Below are 17,430 nucleotides of genomic sequence, written 5' to 3' on the forward strand. Positions count from 1 at the left end.
ATTGGGAGAGGGGGTGAGAACACTCGCCTTCACCAAATAAAACAAGGCCAGAAACTCAGCTGGCTACGTAATAAACAAACTTCGGAGCACGGTCCAACCGACCACGCGGTTGGAGGCCTCCAGTAAACAAGAGCGGAGCGAACGCTACCGTTAACCAAATAGCAAAATATAAGCAAAAAACCACTACTTACCAGTGTTAAATCACACACATAGTAGTCATAAACAACGTCGGAGCACAGTCCAGCCGACCACGCGGTTGGAGGTCTCCTAACAAGCGTGAGCGGAGCGAACGCTACCGCTAACCAACGGCGAAATATAAGGAAAACTACTCACCGGTGTTGAATCACACACATAGTAGTCAGACGCTGTAAGTTGGGAGAGGCGGAAACAGCCGTAGTTCCCAACGAAACAGCAGAAATACCTTTGAACAGGGTTAAACCGTCGCAGCCCTAGGAGGGCGAACACGCTACTCCCGCAGACGGGCAGTCGGGCTTCCGACGACGGTAAAAAGTTCAGAAAAGGTCCAAAGGGCTGAAGCCCTGAATTGAACCGCGCGCGAGAAGAAAATAGGAGCAGAGCAGCGGATGACGTCGGGCTATATAGCCTCTGATTGGTCATCCGTGTCACACCTGTGACTCCGTTGGTATTATTACTCGAATCAGCGCATGCGCGAAGGGAACATTCAGTGCTTTCAGCACCGCCCTCTGGCGGTCAGGAGGGATGAAATAGAACCAGGTTGTAATAAATAAAACCTCAGTGCACCAGGTGAAACTGCTCTAACAGCAGGTGTTACGGTCTGCTCAGGCAGGTTTTAATTATTTAAATTTTACAACTTAATTAATTCTTGAAGGATCTCGTGATGGTTTTGCTGTTCTCAGTTTCCAGAGGCCCCTGTTTGTTCTGGCCGATCGTAACATGGACATGGCCACGCCCCTTCACCACACCTGGACCTATCAGGCGCTGGTCCACGATGTTCTGGTGAGACGTCAATCATCCAGGAGCGAAACAAGACAAACGTTCTCTAAACGGATGAATATCTGTTGGCTCTGAGTGTTGTTAATGACTCCGTCCATAACGTTGGCTGAGCTAAAGACATTTTTACAGATGCTCAAAAAAGAGCAGAAGAGCAGCTAAAGAGAACAGTATGGTAGCTAAAGAGAAGTATAGTGGCTAAAAAGAGAAGAACAACTAAAGAGAGCAGTATAGTAGCTAAAAAAGAACAGCTAAAGAGAGCAGTATATTAGCTAAAGAGAACAGCTAAAGAGAGAAGTATAGTGGCTAAAAGGAGAAGAACAGCTAAAGAGAGCAGTATGGTAGCTAAAAAGAACCGCTAAAGAGAGCAGTATGGTAGCTAAAAAAGAACCGCTAAAGAGAGCAGTATGGTAGCTAAAAAGAACAGTTAAAGAGAGCAGTATAGTAGCTAAAGAGAGAAGAACAGCTAAAGAGAGCAGTATAGTAGCTAAAGAAAACAGCTAAAGAGAGAAGTATAGTGGCTAAAAAGAGAACAGCTAAAGAGAGCAGTATAGTAGCTAAAGAGAGTAGTATAGTAGCTAAAAAATGAAAAGCTAAAGAGTGCAGTATAGTAGCTAAAAAAATAACAGCTATTGAGAGCAGTGTAGTAGCTAAACAAAGCAGAAAGTTTGCCCAGCTTAAAACTCAAAGGAGAAATCAGATTTACGGTAATCTGAATTCAGTTTTATTGTGTCCATCAGGACTTCCACCTCAACAGGGTGGTGTTGGAAGAAGGTGGGGGTGCAGAGGCATCACCTGCTGGTGCTCGACCCAAGAAGAAGACCAAGAAGATGTATGACCTCACTGCTGCTGACCGGTTCTGGCAGAAACACAAGGGCAGGTCCGTTCCTGATCGCTGTGTGTGTTTAAACACGTTTTAGTAACAGTCCAGCTGTTCTGGTTTCATCTCAGCAGGACTTGCATCGTCAGAAGTTTATTTATTGTTCACGTTTCTCTTCACGCATGATTAGCACGAACAGTTCAGTTAGAGTAGGCAGTGTTTGGTGAAGTGCCATTTATTTATTTATATTTTTGTTACAGTCCGTTTCCAGAGGTGGCAGAATCGGTTCAGGAGGAACTGGATTCATACAGAGCCCAGGAGGACGAGGTCAAGCGTCTGAAGAGCATCATGGTGAGATCAATGCTTCCACGTAAATCAGGCATCAATTACCTGACATGACAGTTTAAAATATTTACTTTCTCTGTATTTCATACAAGCATCTTTTCTAATCCTTTAACAAATATTTACACTCATCTAGATTTTACATTCGGATAGACTTTATTTTGAAACGTTAGACTGGACAGACTTTATATACTTTAATCTTACAGTTTTAATCTGTTGTTCGTGTTCAGGGACAGTAACTGTTATGAAAAGCTTTAATTTAAAGAGTTTCTAGATTTTCTGAGCCATCACAGTCACTAACAACTGAACTGAGAGGATAAACAATCTGAGGCTAGGGTGATGGAACCTGACCCGGTCCGACAGCACACCTGGACACTTTTTATTTTTAGTTTAGCCTCTATAGTTCAACTTTTCTTTTACAGTAATACATCTGACCCCTGCTGCCAGAATTTGTCTTGAGGAATTTTTCACCATTGATTTTTTTTATTTTAAAATTCTCCTTTAAAGCTGCAAAATGATCCGTAGTTTGGTGAAATTTGGTAATTTATCAAGTGTCACTGTTTGAAAACTTTTTATTTTTATTGGTCTGCAGTGACGTTATCAAGAAATCTCGTGGCAAAAATGAATAATTTCACATTTTTTGCACCGCAGTCAGCTGATTCTGCAGCACAAGTCACATAATATTAATTAGTTTTATAATTCCTTACATAATATAAATGTATGCCTTTAGTGCATGTGGAGTTGTGGGGATGGTTGGATGTGAAATGATGCCCTCTTGATAAAAACTTTATTATATGTAGTTTATTGATGGAGACAAAGTTGGGACATGGTTTGGAGAAAGTGAACTCCTGCTTTACCACCACAGTCTGATCTTTCATCTCATCATTGCTTATGAACAAGAGCTTCTGCTTCTTTCAGCAGAAGAACCCTCTTCAGGGTCTCCACAGCGAGTCGTCCTCCTCTGTCTCTGTCCTCACTCCAATGTCCTCTAATTGCATCCATTCCTAATGAAGTCTAGAAGATTGTGTCAGTTTTATGTTGAGGAGCTTCAGAAACATGACAGTAGTTACTGAGATGATGCTCATGTTCTGCGGACCTTCTGTTTTTGTGATTTTTAGATGAGTCTCGGTTTAATCGAGTCGTGTTTGTGTCTTTTCAGGGTTTGGAAGGAGAGGACGAAGGAGCCATCAGCATGCTGTCTGACAACACGGCCAAGCTCACCTCTGCTGTCAGGTGCTGTTTGTATTCAATACTTCCCACCTGAAGTAGTTTTGGGTCTTATTCTGTTTTCAGTTGTACAGAAAACAGCTCAGAATGTGAACAAGCCTGAGAGATTAAGGCTCTTGAGTGATTTCAGCATTATTTATTTATTTATTTAATTCTTGGAACTACTCGTAAGCCTGCCGTTTGGTTTGGATGGTTTACTTATTAGCAGTCAGTATCTTACCTGCAGCAGACGGCAGTCTGAATCAGGCAGCTTGTATTAAAATGTTATTCAGTTCAATTCAGTTTATTTATATCGCACCAAGTCACAACAGAAGTCATCTCAGGGCACTGAACAGAAGCATTTATATATAAAAATAATAATTTAACATTATTTATCTGAGGAGCAGACTGCTTTGAGTTTAACTCCATCACAGAACTCTCATCTTGAACAAGCATGAAGGCGACAGTGGAAAGAAAAAAAACTCCCTCATGAGGAAGAAACCTTTAACAGAACCAGACTCAGGACAAGCGGCCATCTGCTTCGACCGGCTGGGGTTGAGAGGAACAGATGCACAATGGCAGGTCAAGAATCACACGTTAAGATAGAAATAAATTAATTGTAATAAATAAATGTATAAATAAATAAATTGTTATGCTACTACCTTAAAATGACTCCAATCCTTAATCTGAGCTACCTTTGCTTCAGATGTGTATTCTTATAGAAGTCTGCGGTTTGTTTAGACTGAACATTTTCTAAACGTCTCATCACAACAGTTTGGGAGACGCTCGGTCAACGTGCTGCAACTGTTGGAGACTAGTTGGTGAAAGGCGCTTGCTGGAGAGTCTAGAGTCTCCACAGTGTCTGGAAACATTTGCAGGGTCCTCGGTTTCCTCGTGTCACTTGAATCTGGTCTCAACTCGTTTAGATTTAGTTTTCTTGATTTGTATAGCACCAGAGCGTTTTCTTTTTTCTTTTTTTTAATTTACTCCTGCAGGGGGCTCTCTTCTGACAGAAAACATCCAAGGCTACAACCCTGAATGTCCCAAGTCTAAAAACCACATCAGAAATAATAAATATTTATTAAGAACTGGTCCAAATCAGTTTATTTTTTATTCTAAAATTAATAATAGTGGGGTACAAAACCGACTGAGGTGGGGACGACGTGGGGCGAGACAGGCAACAAAATAATGTGCACAGCCAAGACTAGTTTTCCAAGCCAAGAACACAAAAATAGGCTGTGGTTCACACACGCTGCTCATAACTCGGTCACTCATTACAAACAACTGAAAATTCACAGATTTTCTCACATTCTGGAGTCACCAACCACTCTGTTTGAGATCCTAAATCTTCAGCGTAACCATCTGATGGAAAAGAATGTCGTGTTAAAGCCAAGGGTTGTATTGCACCTTAAGCAAATGTGATTATGTTGCATTTCTATTGGCTTGTTTTGTTTATCAGATATATAATTTGGACATGTATGGACTAAAATTATCTTTAGTGGAAATAACCATAGACTTCCATGTAAACCAGTAATACAATTTTTGAGATGGAAGTATTTTTAAAATGGTAGAAATCTGCTTTAGACCAAACTAAAATCCCTCTGACTTCTGTCTGCTGCAGGTAAGCTACTGACTCCCCCACTTTTACTTTGTAGGTTTCTGTAGTTTCTTCCTTACAAACTATTAAAGTAGATTAAAAAGCCAACTCTTTAAATAATGGCTCGGTGATGTTGAAAACTGATTGCCTTTGAGGCTTCAGCTGCCAGACTTGTCCATTTTATCTGGGGATCGTGTTACTAAATAAAGGTGAAATGAAATGAAAACACTAAAGTCCTCAGAGCGGATTAGAAGAAAGTTTCTTCTGTTTGTGTGAATATCTGGCTGTAGATTCCTTTTGAGGTTTGGGCTCCTATTCTGTTTTTTTTTCTTCACAATCACCGAGCCAAAGTCGATGATTGCCAAAGTTATGTCGCCGTTTAGCTTAATGCTGTCAGAACGGTTCAGACTGGTAACCAAAACGGACCCTGAAAGAGTTGAGCTTCCTTCAAACTGTAAAATTAAAGAGAAACCTTCTTCATGAAAGTAATAAATTACAAACAATAATCATAAAACCTGATCCAGGTTGTACGACCAAATATTTGCCCTTCTGTATAACAAAAAAAAAAGCACATTTATAGTAAAAACATTTATTTTAGTATTGAGTTCAAAATGCTCATTTGGTCGACTTATCTAACATTTTGGAAACGTCCGATAACAGTTGCTTTGTTTACATAGAGTGCAAACCCACATTTCAGAAATGAATATTAGTTTATCCTGAAAAACCACCGGAGTAAACTTCAAACTGCTCCATTTATTTCCAGTAGTTCAGGAAAATATTGTGTGAATGAGACCAGCAACGTTTTTCTTTGTACTAAAACGTCAACGCTGATTTATTCTAATGTTTTAGTTGTGCTGGTTTTAACTTTGGCTGTGCGATTCAAACACCTCAGATACTTTTGATGGTTCAGTTAAAGAGGAGACGGAGGCAGCTGGAGTGAGGATGGAGGACGCAGAGGACGGAGTGAGACGCTGTGGAGACCCTGAAGAGGGAACAGCTGAAAGATATTCAAAAACTTTTGACTTTTTATTTTTGCTCTTTTCAGTTTTTTTCCCCACTGGTGCTCTGCTCAGCTTCAGCTCTTTCATTTAATTTCAGCCTTTTCCTTTTCTTACACTTATTTAGCTACTTTTAGCTTGTATAAGACTTTTGGCTATTTTTACTTTTGGCTAGCCAGCTGCTAATTGAAGTTTTGACATAATCTTTTTAAATTTTAGCTTTAAGCAAGACTTTCACCACTTTAAGCTTTGGGTTTTGCTACTTTTGAGCTGTTAGCCGGACTTTGTCTGGTTTTAGATTTAAACAGCTTTCTGCTACTTTTAGCATTTAGCAAGCCTTTTGCTGCGTTTAACTTTCAGCTAAGATTTTTCTACTTTGATGTTTTGGTTCATGATTTGTTATCAGTTTCAGCTTCTTCAGCAGCGTTCTCACTGAATTTCACAGGAAAATATATTTTTTTTAGTCTTATGTTTGATTTCTTAATTTCCAAAGCATACCTTTAAACTTCACTGTTTGATGTAAGAAATGGCAGGTTGGCTTTCTTGGACTGAGGTCTCAGTTTCTGATAAAGGACATTTTCAAACTGATGTGTAACGCAAACCCACCCACACAGACCAGTGGTTGAGGTTTAACTCCCATCACCCTCTGGAGCACAAGTTAGGAGTCATCAGGACTCTGTACCACAGAGCAGACAGCGTCCCCACTAACTCAGGAGCCAGGCAGAAGGAGAAATCCCACACAAGACAGGCCCTGGAGCAATGTGGATATCCTAACTGGGCCTTCCTGAAAGCAGAGAAGAAACCCAAACAGGACTCCAGTCAGCCAACAGGTGAAAAGGAGGAACCCAGACCAGTGGTCATTCCGTATGTTGAGGGAGTATCAGAGAAACAGACGTTTATTTTCTAAACATAACGTCCCAGTGGCTTTTAAACCCTAAAATGCATTACGGCAAAGACTGGTTCATCCCCCGGCACAAACAGAGTAATGTTGTGTATGCTGTTCAGTGTCAGGAGGGTGATCAGTCTTACATCGGGGAAACTAAACAGACACTGATCAAAAGGATGGACCAGCACAGAAGATCAACATCATCAGGCCAGGACTCTGCGGTCTACACTCATCTCTAGGCCAGCGGTCACTCTTTCAGGGATGAAGATGTTCACATCCTTGATAGAGGAACATTGGTTTGAGAGAGGAGTAAAGGAGGCCATCTTTGTGAAGAGAAACTGTCCTTCATTAAACGGGGAGGAGGCCTCCGTCTCCAACTGTCCCCCTCTTACAATGACGTTATTGCTAGTATCACTCAGGCCTCTGAATAGCAAGTGGCCGTCAGGGCAATAACAATCAATTGTTAGGCTGATGGTCCTCCTTTATCATGACGGCTAGTTATGACCAACAAACTGGTTGATCCACACTAGTCTTGGTATTATATGATATTTGTAAGACTGAGTTTGTTGCAGCTCCTCAGACTGATGAAGACTTTTGGATAAAAACATGAAACATTTCAACAAGAAGATTCTGTCCGGAGGACCTGACTTAACCAGATTTCATTGTTTGTTCTTTTCTGTAGCTCTCTGCCAGAACTTCTGGAGAAGAAGAGACTGATTGATCTTCACACCAACGTCGCCACTGCAGTGCTCGACCACATCAAGGTGAACGGCGTAACTTCAGGACTGAACCCCGCCTGAGCTTTAATTTAAACCAGATAGGAGCAGAGAACAGGCTCTTCTTTTATTAAGAGCAGACATGTTTTTTTTTACGCGTCTGCTCTTCTATCCTGAAACCTAACCCGCTCCGGCGGGCGATAAAGTAAAATGTGTGCAGCACAGAGTGAGAGCGTTTTGTTTGTTTCCTCTAACTTGATGCTGTTTTTACCTCCAGAGTCGTAAACTAGATGTTTACTTTGAGTATGAAGAAAAACTGATGAGCAAATCTGCCCTGGACAAATCACTGCTGGACATCATCAGTGACCCAGATGGTACACACACACGCGCACACACAATTTAATTCAGTTTACGTTGTCTTCATGTAGTCAATAAAATCAATAAATGTTTATTTTTCAGCGGGGACTCCAGAGGACAAAATGAGACTGTTCCTTATTTACTACATCACTGCTCAGCAGGCTCCTTCAGAGGTACACACAAGACCAGAACTCTAAAACTGGACCAGAACTAACAGGGCTGCACGATGCTGGCGAACATTTATGAGGGAGTCTCTCAAATGTTTCCAAATTGTCTCCTGAATGTCTCTCTATATTCTCCAGAATGTCTCCCGTATGTTTCTAGAATGTTTCCAATTTTCGCATTTTCACAACTTGAGTTCGGAGGTGAAGTCATTAAAGGCGGCGGGCGATACGCATTCTTTTTTTTGTGCTTTGACTTGAAAATGAGGTGAGACTGTTGTAAAAAAAGGTTCTGGAGAGAAATAAAACTGCACAGGTTCTGCACGTTGAAGTCAGCAGAAACTATGAGCTGCAGTGGAAACTAAACCGAGACCACAGAGACAGAAAGCTGGAAATAAAATGGTAAAATGAGCTAACATGGATACCTTTGGTCCCTAACAACTTGTATTTTTGTTTTGGAGACCAAAGCTTCGCTTCTTTGTTTGTTTCCTCCAGCAGAAAGAATTTCCCCACCCTCCATCTTTCAGTTTTCTCTTCCCCGTTCCAGATCCAGGCCTCCTGTCTGTCTTTCAGCCAACCACCTTTCTTTAGAGTCTCCAGGGTCCTGATCGGTTTTCTGACGGATGTGGTGGGTTTTAGTTTTACCAACAGGACCACACTCCCTCAGACACACTAATGCCTTTGTGTCCCCGCTCTCAGTTATGTAACCTGTCCAGATGACGTCACGGTTATTTGTAGACGGTTCAGGCTGCAGCGCCTCCACCAGCGTCTGATATTTGGATAATTTGGAGTGAAGGAGAAACTTTGAGCTTCAGCTGCGTTTTATTTTGTTAAAAACGGCAACTGAAGTTGGCACGAAGACGTACTCAACTGAGTCGGCTCAATGTTTTAAATTTTCTGTTCACTCTATAAGTTTGTGTCCAACAGATGTGACAGAAAGTAGAACGTTCCTTGAAGGAATGCATATCACCCGCCACCCTCGGTGCTGGGATTTTAGACCAAAATCATATTGGATTGAATTGTAGCCATTTTTGGTCAAACCTCATGAAGACATTTTGTGTAATCTTGTAAGATGGTGCTCAGAGGATCTCATGGAGATGACTCGGCTACCACCACACCAAATGTTGGTGATTATTGTCGGAAAGTTTCATTCAATACCATCAAACGATTCATGATAGATCAGTTTATGGTTCAGTTTCAATTAACTTTGTTACCCACTTCATGTTTTAAATGTTCTTTTTATTGCAGAAGTGAAACTAGATTGTTTTTCGATGGATTTTAACATTAAGCTTCTACTCCAAACGGTGATTGAAATAATTTCCTCTGTGTTTCAGTCTGACTTGGAGCAGTATAAGAAGGCCTTGATGGAGGCAAACTGTGACCTTTCACCTCTCAACTACATCAAACAGTGGAAGTAAGTCTTAAGACAATTCTTCTAATTCTGGTCTCTGGAGCAACAGATCCAGGAAGAAACTCTGTCACCCAGGTCACTTTTCAGAACCGCCTGAGGCTTTCACAGAAAGACCCAGGACTAACATGCGAGTTCTGCATCAGAATCTGGTCCAGTTTGTCCTGCCAGCAAGACTTCTGAAGAGAAGCAACATGGAAGCATCCTTACACAGGCCTGAATTTAAAAAAGTGTGATTACCTTCACTCTGAAGGAGGTTTTCATATTAAATGTCATCTTCTGTATAGCTCATATGACATATCCATGTTTTCCTAATGGAGCACTTCACTCTCGGACTGCAGGTTTACTTTTGGTTTCTAGAGTTTCCAAAAGTAAAATGGGAGGCAGAGCTTTTTTATCAGTCCCTCTCTTGTGGAACCAACTTCCTTTCTGTACGTGAGGCTGACATTGTCTACTTTAAGTTTCCTATAGTTAGGGCTGGCTTGGGTTTCCTGAGCTATCCCTTAGTTCTGCTTCTATAGGCTTGGATGGCTGGAAGACAAACTGACCACATTTCCTCACTCTGCTGATGCATTTGCTCACTCTAATCTCTATTTGTATTTGTAAATATTTGTCATTGACATGTTTTTCTTCACATTGGACTATAGAAACTACACCCAAACTATAAAAGCTACACCCAGACTACAGAAACTACACATGGACTACAGATTCACATTCAGACTATATAAAAGACCATACATCCAGACAATAGAAACAATTGCATATTAAACTATTACATGTTACATATATACACCTGCTCTATAGAACCTGCACAATAGGAACGGCACCTGCACTATAGGAACTACACCTGGACTATAGGAACTACACCTGGAGCAGCCTTTCTGTGTTTGTTTGTTTGTCTCTTTCTTGTCCTCTCTGACCCAAGTAGATCGAGGCAGATGACCGCCCATCCTGAGCCTGGTTCTGGTTCTGCTGGAGGTTTCTTCCTGTTAAAAGAGAGTCATTCCTTCCTACTGTCTCTGAAGCGCTGCTCAGAAACCGAAACATTTACCATATTTTCATACTGCTTTTGTGTTAGGGCTCATGTTTTGATGAATTATTTGATCATTGTTGTTTAAAATGTCAAACCATGGAGATAAATACACCTTCAATGTTCTAAAGGCCCATTTTGAATGTCCTTAAAATGTCCAGAACACAAAAACTGTAATTTTATTGGATTTGAATCAAAGAAAACTGGTCAGTTTTTGAAATGTAATGGCTTCCCTTTGAGCTTTTATTACGTTATAAGCCACACAGTAAGGAGCTCTCTGAACAAATGTTCTTAGACTGAGTTTAATTCAATCAATGTATATCAATGTAAATTAAGTTTTATTTTTTTTATATTTTTTTATAGAGCTTTTACCAAAATGGCCACCAACCCAGCCAACTACGGCAGCAGTGGAGTCAAACCAATGGGGTAAGTCGGCAACAGCAGGAAATAATTTTAAATTCAACAATTTAAGACAAAATGTTATTGTTAAATACTTTTTGAAGATTTAAATTTTGGACTTCATCAGCAAATCTAAGGAATGCATATCACCCATCACCTCCTGTGATCTGTTCACATGTTGGGATGACTCTCAGATACTACCACACCAGATTTGAGCTCATTATCTGTAAAATCGACAGAGTTGGAGCCCCTGTAGTGTTTTTAAGATCAGCTGGCCGTGGCAGCCATCTTGAATCTGGTTGGCTCCAAACATTTTCATGGTGGCAGACAATAAAAAGTGTTATTAAATATATAATATATAAAAGTAAAATTGTTGTGGTAGTTTTGTTATTGTTACAGTAACCTGTTGGCGTTAACACACCTGAGCCAGCAAAATAGTTGAGTTAGCTTGTCGCTAAGTTTGTTTTGTGGGTCGTGAGATAAAAACTTTAAAACCGTTTCGCTACATAAGTAGATTATGATTCCATATTAATTATTACAGAGTTTCAATAGAAACCCCTCCACTGGTTCAAGAGATATTTTGCTAACAGACACGTGTCATAAATTACACGATTTCATTGCAGCAAATGATAAATTGCTAAATGAAATAAAAAGCAATAATATGGTAATTTTTTTAATTCAACCTGTATTTACACAGATTAGTCTCTTTGAGTCACGAGGACTCATTTTTAAGAGAGACCTGTTTTATACAAACCACAGATAAGATGCACACAACAATAAACAGCCATAAAATGCATGTAGTAAATAAAAGTAATTAATTTTAATCATGCAAAATTTCCCTAAGTTACATAAGTACAAAACCTAACAAATTAATTTTAGTGATTGCATCGTTGAAGTTACTAACCTTTTATTGTAATTGCATAATAATAATCTGACGGATCACCATCATAACCCTGTACTCCTCCTCTTCCTCTGTTTCTCCTTCCTCGGCTCCACCACCTTCTCCTCCTCCAGCCTGTTCTCCAGAGTCATGAATACTGGCTCCCAGTTTGTCATGGAGGGCGTGAAGAACCTGGTGCTCAAACAACACGTGAGGGGGAAAAAACATTTTCAACAAATCTCTTCAGACAAAATATGACAGAACTCTACTCCAACACTTAAATCTGCAAATACACACGGAAACAAACCTGTTGCCAGAGAGCCGGACCAGTTACAGCCCAGTGAGACCTTAAAGGGACAGTCCAGCTATCTTTGAAGTGATGTTCTAATAGTTGTCAACATTTGGTTCCTCATCAGCTGCGATATCCATCATACAGTTCTCTGTACCCAGTTTAATTGTGTTCTTAGGCAGATTTATTCTTCTGTGTTTTTAAACATACGTTTAATTTAATTACGAAGTTTATTTTTATATTTTGTTTTAGTTAAAGTAAAGAAAAGAGTTTACTCTTCAGAAAGTGGTTTCCTCCTGATTTAAAGAGGTTTTGATTGGCACTAAATTACCATTTTAGATGTGAAATAAAACTGACACAAAGAAAAGTCATTTAAAAAAAATTTTTTGTTTGTTTGTTTGTTCATTTTAGGAAATCTGTATTTTTGTGTTTTCAGAACCTTCCGGTCACTCGGATCCTGGACAACCTGATGGAGATGAAGTCTCATCCTGTGAGTTTCGTTGGACATTACCTGCTTTTGTTTACATGTTTATTTGTGTTTTAGGAATAAAACGCATAATATAATTCATAGTACTGTCACCGTTTAGTAATTTTCTACCTTTGTTGGCACATTTTCAAGTTTTTACGTGGATGACATGATGCAATTTAGAAAATTATGATGTAGTATAATGTCAGTTTATGTCATTTCACTGCAATATTACAGCACCTATAACAAGTATTCACCCCCTTGAAGTTTTATGATTTTATTTTTGTCATAAATCTGTCATGGACACTATGAACTTCTTTCCAAAAACAAAGAAAGTAAAAGCAAATTTCTACAAGGTAATACTAAATAAATTATAAAAATGTAATTTAAAATAGCCAGGGGGTGATACGAAAGGATTCAAGATCCTAAACATCCCAGAGTTCTGTTAAATTCATCATCATGACATGGAAGGAACATGGGAACATGTGTAAATCTACCAAGAGCGGTGACTGGAGGAGGAGAGACTGGGCTAGAAAGATTTAATCTGTTATCTTCATTACGGTCTATTAAGAATTGGAGCAACAGTTGTTGTATGCTCAGTCTCTCCCATCTCACCTGCTGATGATTATAGCTCCTTCAGCGTGGTCTCAGGGGTCTCTGTTCTCCTTCACGGTCACTCAATTTTTGAGGACGGCCTGCTCTTGGTAGATTTACACGTGTTCCCATGTTCCTTCCATGTCTTGATGATGGATTTAACAGAACTCTGGGATGTTTAAGATCTTTTGTCTCCACCTCTGACTTGTTCTTATGAATATGGGTACATGCATTTCTAAAGGTATAGTTTGTAAAACCCACATTAATGCAATAAATGTTCATATGAATCAAACATTAAACTGTTAAATGCGCAACAAACTCTTGATTGATCGGCCGTGTTGTGCAGTGCGAGTCGATCGGCTCTGGTCTCGTTGCGTAACTTTATAAATTACAGCGTAAATCCTAAAACTACATCAGAACCTTTAAGCTCACTCGTCCTCACGGTGAATCAACCTCACACTGCAGGTTTCTCAGCATCTGGTGTTACAGAACACCAACAAAGATCCTGTTGTCACACTGAGGAGGAGGAGGAGGAGGTGGGGGGATGAAGATGAAAAGGGTAGAGGAGCACATTCTCTCCTTATCAGATTGTTCTCGCTGTTTGATTGTGGTTCTTCCCTCATTTTGGGATTGTGTTCGGGGTAAAGATTTCACAGAATGTCCGAGGAATGTCCATGTGGGAAACTGAACACAAACTAAGTTTTTACTTCACCCTCCTGCTGCCCTAAGGTCAAACAACCCACGAGGCTTTAACGCTGAGGCCTCATGGGTCATTTTGACCCTAGGGCAGCAGGAGCGTTAATCCCCTTTTAGAATTACAAACATGGAATTCTGATTTTTAAAAATGTGCTGTAGATTAATATTAATCAGATTAAACTCTTTTATGTTTCCGTTATCTTTTGTCACACAACTGTTGCACTTTTAAAGTAAATTTTACTAAATCTGTCAGTGGGCAAGAATAAAACATGCAAAGATTAGAGTTCTGTAAGTCGTGCACACGAAAACCGGTCGGCTATTTTAAGTCGACAAAACTCTGCTGTCTCCGTTTTTATCGTGGATCGTCAACCTTTCTCTTAAAAACAAGAACCTCTGAACCAGATAGCGAAGCGCTCCAGTAAGCTGACGGGAGAACTGCAGCTGAACCCAGAATCCTGTGCTCCAGGCAGGTACCGAGGGTACATGGATCCATTTTAACAGACGAGCCTCGTCCTCTGCGCTGCGAGCTCCAGCCCAAATTTAAAACCAAACGTTTTAAAACCAGCTCACAATGAATTCAAACTCTAAATCTGTGTTTCTAAACGTTAAAATTCTTGTTGCAGTAACTGTGCAGATTCTGTATACAAATATATTTCAGTTTGCTGCCGTCATCTTTTGGTGACTCCGTCACACAAAGCCAAATAAATCAGACTAAACTCATGTTTTATAAAAATCTGCAGCTGAGAACAAGTTAAGACAGCTGATTTAGTTTTTCTTGGTCTTGTTTTCCAGGAAACTGATGACTATCGATACTTTGACCCAAAGATGCTGCGAGGCAGCGAGAGGTCAGAGAACAATCACATCTGATTATCAGCAGAAGTTTGACCAGAACTGAACCAAGTCCAGCTTTGATATTAAATGACTGAAAGCTCTGGGACGGCTCATCATCTCTTCTATTTCTTCTTTCAGCTCCATTCCCAGGAACAAAAACCCGTTTCAGGAGGTGAGTTTCACTCAGAGCCGTTTCCAGGACAAACACGAGCAGAAAGAAAATACGAGACAGACTGGAAAAGGTGCCGAGAGCCAGAAATGAGATCAGACCGCTTCTTTATTTTGTGAGGATTCTAAAGTCCTTGCAGGATCTCAGGATGAGGATTGTTTTAATCTCCCTCTGTATTAATTCACAGGATTGTGACGCATGTAAGAGTTTCAATTGAACTCTTTTTGGTCATTTGGAGACGTTTTCAGTCAAACATCAGAGGAGAATTTCTGCCTCAACTCTCAAAACCCTCGTTAAATACAGCCTCATACCCGCTATGATTTATTTTTTAAACTCTTATTTTCCTACTCTGACAAACCTGGATCAGATGTTTGAATTAATCAGTTTAAAGCAGGTGTGTTGCTTTAAAATCTGATATTTTAATCATTTTCCGCAGCCACTTTCTGTTTGTCTCCAGAGTAAAGTTACGTCTCATTTTCATCGCTCTAATGAACAAAAGACCAGGTCCAATTGTTTTTGTTTTTGTTGTTGGCAAATTATTTAAAAAAATCTTTAAAATTCCTCCTTTACTTTGAAATGTTTTCCTTTAAACTCACCAAGGATGAAAGACGTTTAAAGAACAGATACAGGAGATGTTGTAATGCTCTGCTCTGTTTCAGGCCATAGTGTTTGTGGTTGGAGGAGGGAACTACATCGAGTACCAGAACCTGGCGGACTATGCTAAGGTACCAAAGGGCCGTCGATCTGTTTATTTAAAGCTGTGCTACTTCTCTTTGTTTGGGCTCAATAAGTCCAGTTCTGTTCCCATTTAAGATGATTAAAAAGAAACATTTCTAGTTGGTGTGATTCTGAGACCCTGGTTCTGGACCGGACAAAGGAAGAATGCTTCTCTGGGTGGGGTTGAGTTTTTGCTTCAAGCAGAGGAGTTCAGGTATCTGAGAGTCTTGATCCTGAGCGGGAGATGGACCGACGGATTGGAGCCTCGTCTGCAGTAATGAGGGCGTTGCTCCGGTTTTCTTGATATAAATCGTGACCCAAAGAACAACATCCTGGATCCAAGCAGCTGAAATAAGCTTCCTCCATAGAGCAGCTGGGCTCAGCCTTTAGCTCGTTACAAAGAAATGTGTTCTTTTCGAGCTGACGATGAAGAACAGAATCAGTTTGATGTGGACATTTTATACTTTAGAAGAAACTGAAGCGCAGAACTCCTCATGAGTTCTCACAACGCCCTCCCACTGCAGGACCGACAACACTCTGTCTGAACACGTAATTCAGTCTTTAAGAATTTTTAGGCAAAGTAATGTTTTTTTTTGACAAGCTCTCCTGTTTGCGTATTTGGTCATCCTCTTCTATAAATTAGACATCTTTATAGACGTGCTGCGTAGATTTCCATACTTCCTCGCTGCCTCGTCCAGCTGCTCCTCAACACTCTTTGTCCAAACGTCTGCACCACCAGAAGTACGGGAACGTAAACGTTTCCAACTAATCACAATATTTCTCAGACACCACAGAGACGAAACATTCTGTCCAGATGTGTCGACATCGAGCTGCAAGAACTCAGAGGGTTTCTCGCTTTTAGAGATGAGGTGAGGAGCTCCACACGGGGAGCTCGGAGTGGAGCTGCTGCTCCTCATCATAAGGAGTCAGCGGAGGTGGGATGTCTCCTGGTCACCTCTGGAGGTTTTCCAGACCCAGACCTCTCTGACCTGGGTACACTTTAGGATCCTTCAGCAGGACCTGGAGGGTGTCGTAGGGGAGAAGGAGGTCTTGGTTTCTCTCCTGGACCGGCCCACAAATAAGTGGAAGAAGACGGACGGATCGTCCTTCAAAGCTTCAGTCCCACTGACCCAAGAGCACCCGGTCCGTTTGTTTAAGAACATATTTTCTGTTTGAGCAAAGAAATGCAGCTTGGAAGGGAGATCCGATTAAAGCGTCAAGGTTTAGTTTTAGAATCTATAAATAAAAGTTTAACCATAACAGAGTTTATATTGAGACGATCACATGACTTGCTAATGTTTTTTTGTTTTTTTAAGTCCAAACCAGGGAGGAAGATTATTTACGGCTGCAGTGAACTTTTCAACGCTCCTCAGTTCATGAAACAGGTAAAAATCGTCTGCAACGACCGAACCTGTTGGATTTCACCACCCGCTGACTTGTTTTTACTTTTGTCTCCGCAGCTCGCTCAACTCGGACAAAAGTGACCAACAGCATTATAAATATTAGTTTCATGTCCTTTTCTCTTCCTCCTTTTGTTTTATATCGTTTTTGTAAATCGTCTAAACCTCTTCTGTCTCTGCTCACTCAGTCATAATAAAACTAAACAACCTCTGTCGCCTCCGAGTCGTTTATTCTGTCACGTTTTAGCATCAAAGTTTGTAAAACACAGGAGGTGAATGATTTTACCGTAGGATGGTAAAGTTGTGTAACAGTTGTCTTCGTGTGTGTCTGGTAATCTGAGCTCTCTGCTCTGTTTTGTGGCAGAAAGGATGACACGTGATTTTCCTCCACGTGTTTAAGTTTCAGAGCCGCACACAAAACCCAGACCCACTCCGGTTTGGAGCCTGGAGGGTCCGCACCAAGTTTCCGTTTTGGCTGAACACCTTCACAGCATGA

At 40.6% G+C, this 17,430-nt stretch overlaps 1 protein-coding gene across 1 annotated transcript in view; it reads left to right on the plus strand.

Moving 5' to 3' along the window:
- The window catches only part of scfd1 (sec1 family domain containing 1), a 32,414-nt gene extending 15,275 nt beyond the window's left edge, over positions 1–17,139 (plus strand). The window contains exons 10-25 of the mRNA XM_037695148.1: positions 879–978; positions 1,713–1,852; positions 2,053–2,143; positions 3,294–3,367; positions 7,504–7,585; positions 7,815–7,911; positions 7,997–8,067; positions 9,390–9,469; positions 10,857–10,919; positions 11,907–11,982; positions 12,498–12,551; positions 14,610–14,662; positions 14,787–14,820; positions 15,477–15,542; positions 16,851–16,919; positions 16,995–17,139. Coding sequence (XP_037551076.1) covers positions 879–978; positions 1,713–1,852; positions 2,053–2,143; positions 3,294–3,367; positions 7,504–7,585; positions 7,815–7,911; positions 7,997–8,067; positions 9,390–9,469; positions 10,857–10,919; positions 11,907–11,982; positions 12,498–12,551; positions 14,610–14,662; positions 14,787–14,820; positions 15,477–15,542; positions 16,851–16,919; positions 16,995–17,018 — 1,174 coding nt within the window. The 3' untranslated portion in view covers positions 17,019–17,139. The remainder of the gene's footprint in view (positions 1–878; positions 979–1,712; positions 1,853–2,052; positions 2,144–3,293; positions 3,368–7,503; positions 7,586–7,814; positions 7,912–7,996; positions 8,068–9,389; positions 9,470–10,856; positions 10,920–11,906; positions 11,983–12,497; positions 12,552–14,609; positions 14,663–14,786; positions 14,821–15,476; positions 15,543–16,850; positions 16,920–16,994) is intronic.
- The last annotated feature ends 291 nt before the right edge of the window (positions 17,140–17,430 follow it).

Source organism: Nematolebias whitei, chromosome 21, assembly GCF_014905685.2.
Source record: "Nematolebias whitei isolate Nwh7 chromosome 21, NemWhi1, whole genome shotgun sequence".
NCBI lineage: Eukaryota > Metazoa > Chordata > Actinopteri > Cyprinodontiformes > Rivulidae > Nematolebias > Nematolebias whitei.